We start from the raw sequence: 18,814 nt of genomic DNA, 5'->3' as shown, positions 1-18,814 counted from the left end.
GTGCCCTGCTAACGTTCATTCAGCAGCCACTGGGAGGGAAAGAGTTAAGAAGTCCGCTATCATTGGCAAATGATATCTTCAGTCATTCTCTAATTTTTTTTTAGCAGAGAATGCTTTTTGCCCATCCTGAGTGGTGACACCCAGGCCCTTACGAGGCAATTCATGCTAAGAAGCCGGAGAGAAAGGGCTGCCTGATGGCCGCCAGTGATTTCTGGGTGATAACTATATAAATTCCTACTTCTTTCTGCATAAAGAGCTCCTAAGTCCCTGTGCACAAAGAAAGCACGTCATAAATTACAGAAAGCTAATATTCAATATATATACAGTTACAGAAATGTAATATTCTGCACACAGGGGGCAGACGGGCCCCCAGGAACTAAAAAAACTACAACTAAATTCTGTTTTATTTTTGCTTTTCTTAAGACCGGTCAAGAAACTGGCCTTTTGCACACACCAAATGTGGATCGTAAGTCCCCAAACAGCTTGAATACTTAGCCACTCATTAAAGTATTAAAAAATGGACTGGAGAAAAGACAAATACACCAGAGCATTTAAACCGAAGGATTTTTGAAAGTTTAATATAGCTCTAGATAAAACTGAGCTTGCAGTATTAATGAATACAAGAGTTTGTTGTTTTGTATAATTCAAATAAACTTGTACATTTATACAGTTATAGAGTGCATGCCAGAAAATGCATTTAGTTTATTCTATTTTGAATATGTACAATTTACAATATAATTCAAGCATAAATTCAGCAGTAGAGAACACAGACCGGCTGTGCAATCGAACAAACAGATATACTTCTTCTTAGCATAAGCAATAGGGCCGGGCTAAAATGGTTAGGAAAAACAGAAAAGGGTTACACCAATAAAACTGAAATATTAACCAGAAATAACTTCTTAAACCGAATAACTGAAGAAAGTTATCATCCATGTTTGTACTTCCACTCTCATTAACGAAAGACACGTGTATTTTAGCCTTAACGTACATTACACATTGCAGTACAAGCCACAAGCCTCAGAAATCTTGCGTCCAGCAAGGACAGGTGAATATTTGGATTTTAAAAAGTCAAACGTTTGAATTGAACATAACTTAGTATTTTATGTGGCATTAATTTAGTAAAAGTGAGGATGCTTTCCCAGTGTTTTGCATACTTTCAGGTATTCGTATGCAGCCACTGAGTCACCTACACCCCTCAGGCCCAGCTGGGTGCAACACCATTGCTCTTACTCCAGGGATGTTCCACATTGACTTTCCACAAGGAAAAATCAAGAGGGCAGTGGGCAGTGCCACGGCAGCAGGGGATCTGGGCAGGGACAAGCCCCCGTGGCTGTCCCCCCGCTGAGGAAGCTGCCACCAGCACGTGGCCACATTCACTCAGCCAAGGACTAGCAGAAGAGTTCCACCTGGCACACAAATTAAACAGGACAACCTGAGCAAGTGTCAGCAAATGGGGGAAAACGTTCAGATTTTACCTTGCAGCGTCAGAGGTCTGCTCATCGCGCGCTGGGGAGCGGCACACAGGGAGCTGCACACACGGTTCCCTTTAACAACAACGTGCAAAGAATTTCAGTATAGCCAAAGGTGTAAAAAGCATGCAGTGCCACTCAAAAATCGTTATAAATGGTGAAAAAAACCTTCAGTCAGTACCAAGTCCACGAGTGCACAACTGACCGACCCCACACGGTAACTTCCAGGATGAGCACTGCGCCACCACGGCGTTTGAGCCAACCCTTCCAGCGACTCTCAGCCTCTCGGTTCTTGCTCCAGGCCAGCCTTTGTAACAAAACCAAACTGTTCTGTCCCACGTGGCGTCGAGCCCTCGAGGCTTTGCTCCCCGAAGCCACTGCCACCCATCCCCAGCCCCAGTGGGACAAGGAGCCCCTCCACCACCCAGCTCCGAAGCAGCCACCCCACCTCGTGGCCCCACATTTTGGGGCAAAACAGGATAAAAACCCAAAAACCAAACGCAGCCGCCAAAGAAGACATTTATACAAAGTATTACTCATTTCAAAACCCACAGGGTCAACCTTGGTTAATGTTTTTGAACATGTTTTCACCACAGAGAAAGCAGTGCAGGGAATCGCCCAGCAGTGCAGAGAACCCTGGCACTGCTGGAACACGGGGGGATTTTGGCCCTGCTCTTGGGCAGAGCATCCGGAACAAAAGCCTGCTTGACTTCACGGACAGTCAGCTATTGCCACAGTGAGCTGTCCTATCAATGTGAGAAACCAAGCATGTGCTGTTTATTTGAAAGGGTTTTCTGGTTTTCATACATATCTGTTATAAATTCTGGAAGAAATCTAAAATTATTTTCTAATCATACCTAAATTGTTAATTTTACTCTTTTCTTTTATTGTTTTGCCTAGCCTTGTTAATACAAGTTTCTTTTCTAAATAGTACCTTATGAAATACATTTTTTTTCCAGTAGCCTATAGGCAGAAGAAAGAAACCCAAGAAAAAGTTAAAGCAAAATGGAAACCAGCAGTTCATTTAAGGCTAGCAGATTTGGTGTGAGAAGTAACTAATACACCTTCCTTCAAGGAAAAAAACCATGCACCGTAACCACTTAGTGGAACAAAACATCACAATCCACATTAAAAAACAAAACAAAAACAAACAAAAAAAAATTATAACTTACCCTGAAAGTTACCCACTCTCATGTTTTACCTTACCACATACTCTTAGGAAATAGAGGGGCACGGAACGCCCCTGTACATATTTTTCAGAATATACAGTATAAATATAGTACGAGTCATGCCATAAAACTATATGCAAAAATTGCACACTATTATTGCATGCGCGTTGTGATACTACATGCCGGGCACAGTCGGCAGGACGGTGAGCGTGCGGACGGCCCCGCTGCCGCCACCACCACCGCCACCACCACTGCCACCACCACCACCGCCACCGCCACCCTTGGACACGTGGAGCCAGTGTGGGAGGCGATGTGGAGGCCGGCCATCCTGCCCACGCTGCGCTTCTCACCGCAGTCCAGGCTTTGCGAGCCAGCCAGGCGCCCGGCCGGGCTATGTGAAGCGGTCGGAATTCATTTTTCTCAGTTTGGGAGGAAGGTTTCCCTCCATCCGCCCGCCGCCCGACAGTTTCTGGAGCTTGGGTGGCAAATCGGCCACGGACTGGCTCATGGGATCTGACATCATCTTTGTGGTTTTGGACACCAGTTTCTCTTCCGAATTCCCAGGGACCGAGCTGATCCGCTGCAGTTTCATGGGCAAATCCCCCATGCTGTAGGCCTTCTCGGAGGTGGTGGAGCTCATCCTGAGGAGTTTTTTGGGGAAGTCTTCCCTTCCAGTTATTTTCTGCAGTTTTGAAGGAAGTTTTGTGCCAACTTCGTCGAGACCATCCAGGCACTCCACTGAGTTGTTCCTCTCTTTGCTGTTGCTGACAGCGGGCGCTATCAAGGGCGAGGACATGAGCAGCATCTCCTCCTGCTCCTTCACGCTGTACGGCGGGGTGGGGACCTCGAACGTCGCGTGGAACTGGGAGTAATCGACCTTGAAGAACCCTTCTTCCAAGGAAATAACCGGGAAGAAGCGATGACCCCAGAGCACCTCGTCCTCGGTGTAGGACGTCCTGGCTTGGCACGTCATCCCTGCAACCAGCAAGGGAGAAAACTTGATAGGTTATGAAGAATTTTGGAAGCACTTACATCCTGGGGGGGGGGGTTGAACATTTCAAGAAACATATTTTATATTTTTTAATGTATAAAAGAGAAGGCACTGGTGTGTCTACCGCTTTCATACAGTTGCTATTAAATTGTCATCCTCAGTGTGTGAGGAGCCAAAAATAGAGCAAGGGGCGTAATGGCTTGAATAATTCATGTCTATTGTTACGGCCACTTCTGAAGGCACTGCTGATGAAGTGAAAATACAGAGCTACCCTTTTAACCCCAGCATTAAGTTAGCCACAGATGCTAATTGCAACCTGGAGTTGGACTTGATGGGATCTTAAAGTATTACTCAGCTGTTCCACATGTTCATCATATTCATGAAATTATCCAAAACCAGACCCTACGCTTTGTGGGTCATGTGCACAAAACAAGCCCACACTAGTGCACTTTAGCCCATCAGAGAGCAGTAAGTATGTGCTGTGAAAGGTATTTATTTCTCTTCAAGTGCTTCATGAGCAATCTGCTCACAGATACATAATGGCCTGGCTGAGATCTAAGTTTCAAAACATTAGCATGGACAGAGAAATATGACCACGGGGCCCAATATAGCCCTTATCCCCCTGACTCCCAACTGTGCCCACTCTTCCTCCTCCTCCTCCTCACTGCTGGCCCCTGGCCACCCACCTGCCCTGAAGAACCAGAGAAATGAATGTGAAATGTGTTGAGGGCTGGTTTTTTTGTTTGTTTCCTTTTTTTTTTTTTCTTTTTTTTTCTTTTTTTTTTGATGTTGCTTATAAATAGTCTCTATAGCAATCAGAAAGTACAACTGCACTACCATTTTATCCTGGTGTAGCAAATTGCAAAAATGGCATTTGGTTTTCAGAAAGTTAAATCTACCTGGACAAACAAATCCTTTGCCTAGCTACCAACAATGCCTTTAAGTCAAGAGCAAATGAAAAGAGACTAGAAAGCACAAGAAAACTGCTAGCAGGGCTGTAGGAAGGGGTAGTGGGGGATGAATACACATCTGGTAACACGCAGCCAGAAAAATAAAATGTTATTACATTTCATGTTACTGCTAGCAGAATGGAACTTTTCGTTTTGCATAGCAATTTCGCCTGCTAATACCCTGAGCATTTCACAAGGCATAAACAACACGGTTTTCCATTTTATCTCTTAGAAAAAAAATATGAGTCTGGGGAGGGTTTTGCCCAGGGTGCCCTGCCACTGCCAGTAACTCAGCCTCCCCTGAGCTGATGGCTCTACAAGCATACTCAATAAAACCCAAACCATCCCTGCCCCTTCACACCAACCACAGACAGGACAGTATTTTATACTCTGTGATGCATTTCCATCCAGTCACCATGTGTTTCAGTTCTACTTACAAAGTGAAGTGGAAGCAATCACATACCTAATGGGTTTAGAAAAAACAAAACAAAACAAACCAAAAAAAAAAAAAACAACACCACATAATTTGTAGAAAAATGGTAATTATAGCAAGTACTTCTTCCATCTGTGTCCTTTATTCTGCAGCTGTTCATTAGCTGCACCTTCGCAGGGAAGGCATGGCCCTTTCCCCATCTCTCCTGATGCCGCGGAGCCCCCGTCAGGAGCCGAGCGCTTCCCGCAAGGCGTGTGCTGGGGAAGTGGCACTGCGGTGGCCTGAGGTGGCTGCCGAGCAGATGGCCGGTTAACTTGGTGACCTGCACTTTAGATAACAAACGACTCCAATGCAAATCTGTCCTAGAGCACTTAGAAGCGGATGACAGTGCCGGTGGGCAGCGGGTGGGTGCTGGCACCAGCAGCACGCACGCTGCATAGGGTCAGGGGAGGGCAGCAGGGCAGGGGCTCTCTCCACCCCAAGCCATCATCCTGCCATCTACCAAACCTGCGGCTGTCACTAGGCTATTAGAGGAGCATTTTACCTGCCTATTATCAGAAAATTTATTAGCTGATGAGCAAGAAAAACAACTGCACATTTTGTTGCATTGATATAACCCTTTGGAAGGTCGTCTGAGAGAGAAATATTCGCAGGTATATAATTTTTTCTTCAAAATCAATTTATCCTATTCTCTCACAAACCCAGGGTTGCAAATTATTCAATAGCCTCTCAGGATGAGCAGCAGCAACTAACACGCCTGTCAGCATAGGGAGCAATTGTCACGCTAGGCAGAAGATGCGAGGAGGTGCCTAACAAGCTCTGATAAGGCACCGGACAAGAAATCAATTCTCAGATTTTCCTCCAGCTCGGTTGCGTTTCCCAGCTCTCCCTTCCCTTGCCACTTCCTTAGCAAACTCCTAAGGGCACTGGACCACGGGCACGGCCGTGCCTCTCTGCTGTACCCTTGGCACAGCACTGCAGCCCTGGCCATGGCACCACGCTCCAGGCCCTGGCTGGTGGCCGCGTCCCTGCATGGGACAGAAAGTGTCCCACAGCCCTTGCTGCCTCCTGTGGGAAAATTAACACTGAAAATTAACGTGAAATACAGCAGCAGCATGCTCCTTAGGGCTGTTGGCCCAAAGTTTGCATAGAGGGGAGGCCTTCATCTTGCCCAGCACGAGTAAGGCCCTGGTGCACCTGACAGTCCTTGCAGACAACTACCCCTGTCCTATTTTCCATCTGTAGATCCATAAGCCATGCTCAGACACGGACAGGCCTGCTATTTCAGGGCAGAGGCAGCTTCCTTCTGGTCCCACCAAGCCAAGCAGATCTCCAACACGCAGGAGGATGCGGCCAGGCCCGACCCACCGGTGTGGTGGTGAGGTTGGGCTCGTAGGCTTCCCTCTCCTTCTGCTGTCATGGAAGGCTCTTCTTTTTAATCCTGAGGAGGTATTCATCAGCAGGGTACAAAGCCGACAGAACCTTTGATGCCTTCGTCATGCTAATGGGCTGGTTAAATTTTTACCAAGTAGTCTATATTATTGATATTCATTTGCGGGATAAATTTTAAATTCTCTTTTGGAATAAACATGCTGTATGCTGCGCTTGTAATTAAAAAGCCATCCATTTGTCAAAGTAAAAGGGTTAGATGCACGTTGTTCATCACCCCAAATGCATGCTTCCATCACAGAGTGCTCTTCAGCAGCCAATGATTGCAATGCACATTAGCAAAGCTCTGGCTGAATCCAAATCGTGATAATGCACCTGAAAATAGGTACGCTTATGCATATATGCCCACATAACCCCAAAACACGTCCACTAGGAAAACCTCTACTATTTCCAAACCATGGGCCGCAAAAGTATTGTTCACCGTGCCCGAGGGAAGAGATTTCCATAAAGAAGTTGCTCTTATGGTGTCCTGCACTCTCACAAATCTCAGCCCAGGGCATTTTGGACCACCTCTACCCAGGCTGTCTTACAGTGCTTCCAGGAATTACATTTCTTCCATGGAAACCAGCAGCTGGCCCTCACCTCTCAAAGCTTTATGAATAATGAGCTTTTGGATGCATCCCTTTGCAGGAGGATGATCAAATACTATCAGAAGATGTGGTTCCTCTTCTTCCTGCTGCCAATGCCCTGTGAACACGGCCCCGCATGCCCTTTTTCCATCCCAGCAGCACAGCCATGCAGGGATCCAGTCCCTTACATCCCTCTGTGCTCACCTGGCACCCACTGCACGCTCTGGTGTGCAACACCACAGGAACACTGGAAAAGCCCAGCCATCTACATCTGAGAAAAATTTCCATTAATTTCCTCGAATAAAGTACAGCAGAGCAGCTCCGGAGGCCGAGCACGGGTTAAATCCATGAGCCTGTTTCCTCGTGATTTATATGAAAGCTTTTTTTTTTTAATAATCATGCCTTTTCCTTTCATCATTTGCTCAATCTGAAGCAAGTGCTATCACTGGTGAAAAATGCACCTATCTGCCATATTGTAAGTTATTAAATAGAAGTTATTATTTCTAACGAGGTAGAACACTCGCTTGTAGAGCCTTAGCTGGGCTGGAGAAGTGAATGCAATTATCTCAGGCTCAGCCAGGCAACAGATATTCGAGCTTTTGTTTTCCCCTGCCCATGGCTCCAGCAGGCTCGGCCTCAATACCCCAGTTGCAGGAAACACCAGCGAGAAACTGGGCTACACCTGCACTTCAGACACAGCTGCTGAGACGGGGAGCTCACAGCACTCCAGCTCAGTAAACACGTCATGAGAAGAGGTCAGAATTCCCCAGCATCTGAAATCCCAATAATTAAGATAATTATCCTGATTGCTTCTAGCTTTGCTACAGGGTAAGGCTAGTTCCACAGAGAAGTGAAGGCATCCCAAAGGACAGCCGCTGTTGCCACCAAACCCCAAAATCCAGCCTAATCTCATACCACCGCATGCGCTTGTCACACGTCCCCGGCACCGCGGCAGCGACTGCTGCCTGCCTGCCTTCCCCCAGGGGCAGGTGGGGGACAAAAACCTCTGCAAATAAGCCCATTGACTAATTCTATCCTGTAAAAACCCTCAAATTATTTCTAAATTCCTAAATCTCCAGATGGAGCTGGCTGTATCCAGGCAGTTTCTAGACCTCACGGTATGCAGCCTGGAAATCCCGGCCAAGTGCTGCTCTCCTGGTGGCCTCTGCTGCAGGAGCTGGCCAACAGCAGGAGCTTGCAAGCTTCAACAGCCCCCATGACAGCCCCCAAAGAGCTGTAGGCACGTTGAGGACACATGGCTCCTCTCTATGTCCCCACAGAAGCCCCCAAGTTTCACCTTGGCTCCTGCCCTGTTTTCAGGCTGTGTCTTGGGCAGGACCGCAAGAAGGAACGAGATCATCCTTGGGGCATCTTTGCACCCCAGCCCTCAGGGTGAAGGGAAATCCTGCAGGAGGAGATCCTAGTGAAAATGTACAAATGCAAGGCAGGTTTGCTTACATTCTGTCATTTTTTAATTTTTTTTTTTTTCTCATTAAGGTTTGGGCCCTGCAGGTTAAGGCACCTGGCCGGGGAGGCTCCCTTCCCTGAAACCTGGAGCTGACCTGGAAAGCCTCAAAACCTCCAACAGCATTAAAACCTCACCAGCCAGGAATGTTCTATCGGTTACTATGAATTAAACCATTTTACCATTGCAATGTAAGGCCATGAAGGCAGTGCAAGGAGAGAGCCTTGACGCAAGACTTGACATAACAACACACCGCACCTCTCGCTGCGCTCCCACGGGACCAAGGGAAGATTTACAGCTTCAGCAAAAGGGAGGTGCACGATTTCCACAGAAATCTCTTCCTCTTGGGCTTCCAGGACTGTGGAGAAGTGAAATAATGGCTTTTTAAAATCAAGGGAACAACAAGCTGGATTGTGTCACGTTTAGCTAAGTCATGGCCCGATATCCTGATGTGAACATCTGGCCGCTCAGCCTCCCTGTGCCTGAAATGAAGAGAGATGTCTGAATTCTGCAGCAAGCCAGAAAATGGGCACCCAAAACGTGAGGTCAGAAACAATTCAGCAAAACTTGGAGTGACGGATGCTCTCAGGCTTTTCCTCTCAGTGTTTGCTGCAATATTATTTTTAAATATAACTTAAAATGACAAGCTGTGCCATGCACGGCAGAGAAACACACAGCCCAATTCCTAACCTGACAGCAAGTGTGGTGTCTAAACTGAGATACTTCCCATCCATTTTGAAAGAACAGCTATTTTTAGCACTAGCGTTCTTCTACTATAATTTCAGGACACATTTTTTATTAAGCGGGATAGTTTGAAGCGCAATAAAACTTTGTCAATTTGCGGTTCTTGCTGCTGCCTGGTGTAAATGTCTGATTTACAGCAGCAGCTCTTTTGCAAGCTGGTTTTCTTTAACTGAAGGCAGCTGGGCAGACACCGTGCCACCTTTACATGTTAAGTGCATTTGATTACTTTTTAAGTAATATTTGAATAAAAGAAGCTTTTCTAAAGAGAAATAAAAAGGCATTTCCTCAAATGCCAGAGAGAAAATCATTCTTCTAGGTAACAACCGTAGAAAGGTGCTCACTGTTTTCATCAAAACACAAGCATGTGCAATTCAAATAATTTCTCTCATTTAAGCCGTAACTGAAGGAATAACTGCTTGTGTTTTCAGAGCGCCTTTCCTTTCGAGGTTCTCTCTGGCAGGCTTTTGTCCCCGCAGAAGTGGCTCACAGCCCTCCTGCTTCTCGTGGTGACAGCTCAGCCTGCCCGGAGCCCGGGGACCCCTGTGTCGTGGGGCCGGCGGCAGAAATGGCCCCTTGTAGTCACAGCACGATCCCTCTTCAAACTTAAACCCACAGCAGGCTTCTTACAGACCACTGTGCTTAGTTACCATTTATCACTGAGATCTATAAATTGCCCGAACAAAAGGAGGGCAGAGATTAATCAGGTGAAGCACCTATGCGAAAAGGGAAAAAAGGGAGCCGGGGCTATCGAGTAACAACACGCACACATTTATGCAACAGTCAGACATCATTCTTATGCTAAACATTTTAATTTCTCGTTGCCGAATAGCAGACCCAGGCTTCTGCTTTGCTACCCGATATAGCCACGGTGTTTATGCTCTGGCACTATAAATACCTCCCGGCTCACTCAGGCTGTGCTGTTCTCCAAGGAGCTATCGCCACGCTTAAAAAGTGCTGGTGACAGCCGGGGTATTCTTTATCAGCTGCTCCTCTTAGGGCAATTTTTAATCACTGATAGACGCCTAGCTTTCTGACACCTCGCAGACAGCCCGTCTTGATGCTTACCAGGACCACAGGAGCTGTCACCAGCACGTGTTGTGACAGGCTTGGAAAATGTCACCAAACCCACATGTCAAAGCAACGTGCCGCTGCGCGCATCCGCACTGCTCCTGCCTGGAGCGCAACAGGTGACCGTGCCATGAGCTAACCTCCCCTCTGATGGGGATGGTACCAAAAAAAAAGGGGGCAAGGTGGGTGGAAATAAAGGCACGGCAGCCTCCCGCATTGCCATGCTGGGCTCTGCACGCAGAAATACTCTGCAGCAGCATTTCCCCTGCTTTTGGAAAAACAGGGCCAGATTCTCAGTTACCCAAACAGAAATCTCAAACGCACATTTAATACAGTGGCAGCAATTTGTACTATCCAAGAACTATCCAAGCCCAGTATTTTTCTTATCTTTTTTTTTTTTTTTTTCTTATGCACACAAAAAAATACATATTCTTTTGAAAGACCAATCTGTTCCTTTCCCTCTACGTGCAGGAGTGAGTCAGGGTTGACTTCAGCCCCTCAGCTCCTCTCTTTCAGCAGATTTCTCTGCAGAGCCATCTGCCACACGCCGGTTCTTGCATCCTTCCCCTCCCACCGGCACGCTGCTGAGCAAACCACAGCACCCAGGTGGAAGAGTTCAATCCCTGCGCCACTGGGTGCCCTCCAGAGCTCCCCTCCAGCCCGAATTTTCAGCAATCCCAAGCCCTGTGATAACTTCCCCCAGGGAAGGTTGCTAATCCCCCTGTCTGTGCCACCCTTCGAACTGCAGGCAAACATGTGGTGCTGGGTTTGTGCTTGGAGGAGCTGGGCGTTTGGGGACGCTGGGAAGAGGTAGGGGAGGGAAGGATTGTTTTGTTAAATCAGAATAAAATTGTCGGTGGTCAGGGGAGGCAGCAGGAACACAGCTTGAATGAAAGGTAGGAGAATTGTGCCAAGCTGTCAGAAAAAGAAAAAAAAAAAAAGACATTTAAAATAAATTATCCTCTTCGAACGAGAACATTTTCGTTATGAGGCAAGCAACACAAAGCCCAGCAGCAGCCCAGCCCTCTGAATACGCAAATTCCTCACCGGTCCCATGCTTCTCCAACACCCACCAGACCATATGCTGCTCAACACCAAAATAGAGCTCCTCGATCTTCAGGGCTTTGGCAGGCCTACAGGAGTCTGAGGAAGCATTTCGTGTTGGAGACCGCCTTCCCGGGATGGAGAAAGCGTGGATCTCCGCAGGGACAAGCACGATTCACTGGTGCCACACAGCGCTGCCCCTCCTGGGTACCGTGGATGTCTCAGCCGCCAGCCACCCGCCTCACTCTGGCACCCAGCTTGTCTGTCTGTCTGTCTGTCTGTCCGCAGCCACAGCCAGAGTCTGGGCCCTCGGGGATGGCTGGGAGGCTTGTTGAAAGATACCATCAACCTGACAGCCGCTTTCTAAGCAACGCCGCTGAAAATGAGGTGCCATTTGGTATGGGCTGTATCAATAGAAGGATGAAATGCAACACAGAGCTGTGTTTGAAAATAAATGTTCCTGATTTAGCATTGTTGGCCTGACATATGTATTAATTTGCTGGGTGTCTCCGCAGCACTGGAGACTGAAAGGCAATCCGCTCACCCCCAGACCTGCTTCAAACAAACCCACTCCTGTGCTGCTGGGACTTGCCCTTCTGACCTGCATTCCCCTCCAGCCCATGGCTCTTCCAAAAAGAAAGTCGGCATGAGACACCCTGAAAAAGACTGCCAGCCTCCCGTAAAAGAGAGAAAACCTGACTGACCATCCTCTCCTGGTGTACCAGTACTTAAAAATGAGGATGATCACCACCCCCTCAGTACTCACACACCCCGCACGTAGCTCAGGGCTAGATCCAGTGAAGGAGGGGGTACGTAGCTGCTGGAAACCAGGGGACACCTCCAAATACAGGTGAAAAAGGGAGCCAATGACCTCTGGCATTAGGCAGGGGCTGCCTGCAGCACATACACAGCAAACTCCTGGGATGGCACAGCACCAGCCACGCTGCGCACAGAAGCCACGACCTCCTGCAGCGGTGGCATCGGCTCATCCGTCATCGGCACAGCGCGGGGTCACAGCCTGCTCCGAGGGCACGCTCTGTGTCTCTGCTGCGCAGATATCTGCTGGCGTTACATATAAACCAGCCTGCCTGTCTGCAGCTACTTCATCCGCACCCACCCTTCGCGAGAGCGCCTGGTTTGCACCCAAAAAAGTCCCAGTCCCCAGCTCCATCAGCAGCATCTCCCCGCGTGCACAGCTTGTGTCATGTATTTAAAATTAATTCACAGTGCTTAACACAAGATCCCTTGAACTAAACATAGCGTTTGCCGCAGAGTCTTCAGTTTTAGCTGACAAACATTTCTTGCAAACACGTCAGGCACACAGAATTTCCCAAGAAATAGATGCCTAAATTTTGTCAGTTCTGGGTGAAACGGGTATTTTGATAATCTCTTTGATTACCTTTGATAATCGCTGGGCTGTAAAGGTACCTTCAGGAAACCAGGCACTCCTTGCTGCACCCCACAAGAGCACAGCACAAACACATAGTAAGCAAGTCATGCCCTCGGGAGGGGGGCAAGAAGCCCCTGCACAGACCCTGCAGCTTCTCCCAGCCATGCTGTGCACCCTGCCAGAGCACTCCCTTCCCACCACACCTCCAAAGGTTCATTTCATTAATATTTAAGTCATTTAAATATCAAGAACGAGGTTGTGTTTGTCCAGTTTTATTATTAGCTGCAGCAGAGAAAGCTCTGCTTTGCTGCTGACATAACGGGGTGCCGAGGTGAGCTGCTGCTCACGTTCCTGAGCCCGTGCACCCTGCCCGTGGACACAAGTGCTCCAAGCAAAGAGGGAACTGAGTGCCAGCAGAAATTGTCTCTGCTGTCTCATCATGTCAAGAATTTAACTTAAATTACAGCAAAGCCGTGAGACCAACAGCGTTCACACGTTTTCAGAAGCAATCAGCAAGAAGAGCATCCTCGCAGGCACTGCCAGTAACGGGACACTTCTCCACGAGAAGGCAGCACCCGGGCAGGTGCCCACCTAAAATATGCAGTTTGAGAAAGGGCTATTGCTGCCGGCAGTGCCCACAGAAAATAAACACAGCTGCACGGAGACGAGCAGGAAAGCAGACAGCATATCTCTGCAAGCATACAGTTGTTCATTAGGCTTCATTTCCTGGCAGCAATTTCAGGTTTTCATAAAAATTACCTATCTATATACAACTGGAAATGCCTCTGAGGTTTCAAAATAATCACAAACTTTAGAAAAGAGAACACCTTAAAAACAGAATTTTCTCCTCTTTATGCAGTAATTTGTTGACAGTGTTGTAGTTAGCTCCTGGAATATATATGAGCTTACCGAGCTAACACAGCATCAGTTTGGATTTTGGGAGGTAATGAGTGCTCATTCCAGGTTTCTTTCCCTTCCTGGAAGCTTGCTGTACACACAGGCTTTCCACAAACATTAACAAACCCACTCTGCTCCCTTTGAGCAGGATATTTCACTGTTTGGATTCACCTCTGATGTTACATCTCTCCCAAAGCCATTAGCAAGGAGGCAAAACAATATTCTCACATGCACTTTTTTCTGCAAAAAGCTTTACCTATACATGAGAGCAAAATACCACTGCCCACCACTGCTTGACTTTATTATCAACTTCACAGCTTGCTCAGGCTGCCCAGTTCATGAACGCTGCTAAAATATGAAACTGAAATGGCAATAATTTTAAGGATGCTCTTCAGCATCAATTACCAGGAATTCAGCTGCTTTAATTTTCGTAAGAGCCACGAGAGAGCCCCAGATGCCTGGTGGGACATAACTGGTTTTTGTTCTTCGCATCTGAGTGGTCCCTGGCCGCAAAGAGCAGTAAAATAAATTGCCCATTACCTTGGGTTTCCAGCCTTTGAACACGGGGCTCGCTCATCAGAGCAACGTGACTGTCTCTGGCCAAGGAAAACCTCTTGGCTCCAGCCTGATGGCTGATTGCTGCCTTTACAGCAGAGAAGATGAAAGAGGCAAGATGCACTTCTGTGAAAAATCATGGAACTGCTTCGCTTCCCAGTTACTCTTCAGAAGAAAGCGTGTGGGGCTTTATAGCCAGCATCACAGAGATGCTGGGAACACGAGACAACACCACATGCTTTCTCCGTAACTAATTTTTAAAATCAGCTGAGCACAGGAAGATTCGTGCTGCCCTGCCCATGGTGTGCTTTCGCCAGCCTCAGATGAACACCGGGGAGAAGAGTTTGGGCTGAGCCCTCCAGCTGGTCCCAGTGTCACCATCCGCCCTCCTCCCAGCCCGAGGGGCTCTGCAGCTCCGAACTCCAGCTGTGAGCTCCTCCTTGCAGAAAAGCAGCCCCGCTGCCCCTTTACCCAGGGATGTGATGGTGAAGCACTGACCCAACATCGAGCAGGAGGCCACTGCTTTTATTTTATTATTTTATTTCCCCTTAGTAATGTATTTGACTGATCTCTACGGATAACAGAGGTGCATGCTGATTATCACATGCGCAACATTGCAGAGCTGTCCCTTCCTTTGCAGCGTCAGCAAACCTCTCCCGTATTAAAATAAAAATAAAAATCCCAAACTACAACAGGCCCAACATTTCCTGCTGCAAAGGCAGGGAAGGCAGATAAGGCTGAGTTATTGCATGCTGTTTTCTTCACGTGGCCCCATCTTCCATTATGGTTTATATACAAAGCATCGAGAAGATAATATAGCAGAAAATAATTTCCTGCAGCATGCACAGGAGAGAGACTATTACAGCAGTCAGCAAAGGTTAATTAGTGACTATATATATTGCAACGTGACGTCATGCCGCGTACTTGTTATTCCCATGTGCACCCCAGCAGACTAAATAAGACAGAACTGAAAGCTGTGCTGTACCAATAACCATATGCCTATGAGGAGCTTCTAATTTTACACATAAACCCGTTCCCTTACATGCAGATTGTGCTGACATGAACTCATCCCCAACCTGCAATCCCCAAGGCCAGTTTAAAATCTTGCAACTCTGGGACTTTTTTGACATTTGGGGGAAAATCATGACTTTTTCCCGGAAACTGTGAACTGAGACATTAATTTTGACATTTCCTTGTGAATTTTGTATGGTATTCTTTTTTGTTTCCAATCCTACATGTCCATGTACTGCTCTTCTTCTGGGGAAAGCCCTGCAGGGCTGAGGTTCCTGCGTGCCTTCATACAGCATGAGGCAGAAGGAGCTCTGAGGTGCTCACATGGCAATCACCATGAAAGACCTCTGTCCAAATTCAGGAGCAGTGGTCACCAGTTTCCATCCCTTATTAAGCCGTAGGATAAATGTGAAAAATAAATCCAAGAAACTATGGAGAAAGTCTCTGATGAATACATAAAATTTAACAAGCTTATCCGAGCTAAATACTTCTCCCAAGTCAAAGATTTGCTAATTACTTCCCACATATCTGATTTTATGGTGAGACACCATGAAAAAGAGCAAGGTGCTGGCAAGGTCTGTCAGCTTTTGTCCCATCCTCAGGACAGTGGGCACAGTTGCAGAGAGGTCCCACATCTGGGTCTCTTCTCTTCTGGATGCCCACAGAAGACATTTGTTGCAGACATTTCCATTTTTTGCTACAGAAGGACTATCAAAAGGCATCGTACATTCTTCTGACAAGAAATACTGCTTTGTAACCAAGCAGTGGACACAACCCTTTGTGCCAAATCACATGTGCCCCTTTGCTGGGGCAGTGTCTCAGGTGATTGCATCTAGATGCAGAAATCTTCTACCAGCGGATGGGATGGGATGGGGATGGGGATGGGGATGGGGTTGGGAATGGGAATGGGGAGTTTACAAGCTCTTGTATGCACAGACCAGCCCAGATCTTCTCATTAACAGAGCCACTGCCAACTGTGGTTTTCCTCCACAAGCTCCATGTACCGGCTTATGTGAGAAGCACTCCATAAAAATGCAGTTGTTCAAAGCTTCTGCAATTCTGTGTGGTAACATCACACTTGTACTCTACAATATAAAAACCTGGGTGCTGGTGTGCAGAGAACAGCATTTAGCACCCGCATGGCAGTCTGTCACAGAGGTTCAGCTCCAAGGGCAGAGCAGACACCACTCCCACTTCAAGCTCTAGGCCCTCGCCAGGCCACAGCACCCACACAGCAAGGAATGTGCACAAGTCCTGCTCGTCACCTTCAAGTGCATAACTTCAGCACCTCCCAAAACTCCCAGGAAAGGCTCCTGGGCAACAACCCCCGGCCAGGAGCCCCCCTCAGCCGTGCCTGGGCCCAGCCCACCTCTGTAGCCCGGCGGAAGCCAGGGTGCCACGGTACACTACCTAAAGTCATTAATTATTTTGTTTGTGTTTACTGATGTTCTCAGGTTGATCTGTTCAGCGCTAATGAGGCATTTACTCTCAATTAGAAGCCTCCTTCAGAAGTGAGCTCTAATTCCAGTGAGTCTTGCAGATGAATTAATTACAACGCGAGCGCTCAGCCTTCTGCCGGCGCCTCTGCTCTGCTCCAAGCACCCAGCTCCTGCGCTGAACAATGGGGTGTTGAGAACAAATAAGTCCATTTTTTCACCTTGTACAAGTCTCACAGTATAAAGCATGACACGAATTTCCTGCAGCTTTAAAAACCTGCCCAGGTCTGGCTGCTGAGCGGTACTGTGGGAAGCAGCCACAAGGAGAGAATTCCTGCACTGCGATGCCTGCTTGGAGAGAAATATTAAATATAAATCTGTGCTATTTCATCACGCAACATTAAGTCAGCAATGTTCCACTGTGGGAAATTTCATCCCCATTACTGCGTACCGCGTGAATTTAAAGCATCTGCAGTATAATGAGAAAGACGAAACAGGCTACAGTGAAACACTGTGAATGTGCTTAGCGCTACAATTTGTGCCCGTTAGATGATTGCATCTAATATACGTGTGGCATCGTGCTAAAAAATAAAAAGGCAAAAAAGAATGAATAATTAATAGAGCTCCAGCAGGAAGTTTGGAAGATGTCTATATTTAGGAGCAAGCCTCTCGGGGCTGCTTTCTCTCTTGTCCTTGTGCTCCTGAAGCTCGTTCGCTGCGGATGACCGGCAGCCGGTAACACATCTCCTGTGGTGGCCAGCCATGCTTGCTGTTTTACCAGCCGAGTACAACTCTGAATACAGCCCACTTAAGTCAGATGGAGCTGAGGATGCTCGTCAAGCATCTCCTGCTCCCTCTCTGCCAGAGCCCTGCTCCTCGGCACACCCCAGGTAGCTGGCATGACCACAGCAAGCGGCCGCAGGACATGGTCGACTCCAGCATGTGGCCAGACAAGTCTCTGTAATGCAGACATTGGCATCTCCAAGAGCTGGAAGTGCAGAATACCTGGGAGCAAACTCTGTCCTGCAGGGCAGCTGAAAAACTGGAGACGAGAAACCACAAAGAAAATAAACCTAATTATTGCTCCTCAGAAGCTGGCAGAGAAGCAAAAACCACAAGATACACTTGGCTCGGTCACGACAGCATGCAGAGAAGGCTTACATGGAGAATATTGGGAAGTATTTAATAATTTAACAGGATTCAGCTGCTTTGGGATGGAGGGAAAGTCGATGATGCCTGCCAGCCCATGCACATGGCCCCAGCAGTGTGATGCCTGCTCCTGCCCTGGGGGCAGCATCGCCCATCAGCTGCCTCTGCAGGGTCACAACCAGCAGGGGAGTCGGGGCAGGAAAAACAAAACTGCAGCACGCCTACATTCACTTCTCTATTCTGCCACTGCCATAGCTTTGTGTGTTTAAGCCCTCTCCAGAATCTCTTTTAAAAATATTGAGAAATATCCCTGCCTCAGTCTCAGCCTAGCTCTTTGCCAATCACATAAGATAAGCTAGGCAACCCATAGCACTCAGCTTCCCAGAGTTTGTTTGTTAATGACTGGAACTCAGGTAAACGTGAACAGCTCTTTAGAGGCAGAAGGGCATGAGCATTTCAAAGAGCAACTCGTTGGTGAACTTGGTGTGCATTACTGCTGTGTCTTTTCTTTCTTCACCAAACTGTGTAATGCATTGCTGAGGAATTGTCCTTGACCAGCCCAAGTGAGAGAGGTGAGCTTCTACCTGCATTCAGGCAGTACAAGCTCATTTTAAGTGCTCATGCATGTGAGCAATAGCTCTGTAACTGGGAAGTCCTGGGCAGTGTCTGCAGCTTGCACCCCTCCGCCGAGTTCAAAGCCCTGCTGGCTCCTTCCCATCCTCGCTCCTGCTCTTTGGGCCAGGGATGAGATCGAGAGCTCCCACATCCCACACTTTTCAGCTCCCAAAACATGAAGAAATGGCTCTTCCCCTGCGTTGAGTTGTCCTGCACACGTGGAGGCAGTGAAGCCACCTTACTGCTGTTGCTGCCCACCCTGTCCTGGTCAGAGCCCGGCACCGTGGCACCAGCACAGCCTGCAGCCGGTGGCTGCCAAATCCTCCTGCAGTGAGGCAGCTTTAAATATTAAGGCACAGATAATCGTTCTTAGAAAGCATTACTGTCTCAGATGCCAAAAATAAAGGCTG

At 47.7% G+C, this 18,814-nt stretch overlaps 1 protein-coding gene across 1 annotated transcript in view; it reads right to left on the bottom strand.

Annotated features, from left to right (window-relative positions):
* Nucleotides 1–550: 550 nt before the first annotated feature.
* Nucleotides 551–18,814, bottom strand: part of KCNJ3 (potassium inwardly rectifying channel subfamily J member 3) — a 41,394-nt gene continuing 23,130 nt past the window's right edge. Inside the window, exon 3 of the mRNA XM_084523922.1 lies at nucleotides 551–3,613. Within this exon, the coding sequence (XP_084380048.1) occupies nucleotides 3,030–3,613 (584 nt within the window). The 3' untranslated portion in view covers nucleotides 551–3,029. The remainder of the gene's footprint in view (nucleotides 3,614–18,814) is intronic.

The sequence above is a fragment of the Aythya ferina genome (assembly GCF_964211825.1).
Source record: "Aythya ferina genome assembly, chromosome: 6".
In the NCBI taxonomy this organism is placed as follows: domain Eukaryota; kingdom Metazoa; phylum Chordata; class Aves; order Anseriformes; family Anatidae; genus Aythya; species Aythya ferina.
This window is presented reverse-complemented; position numbering and strand designations above follow the sequence as displayed.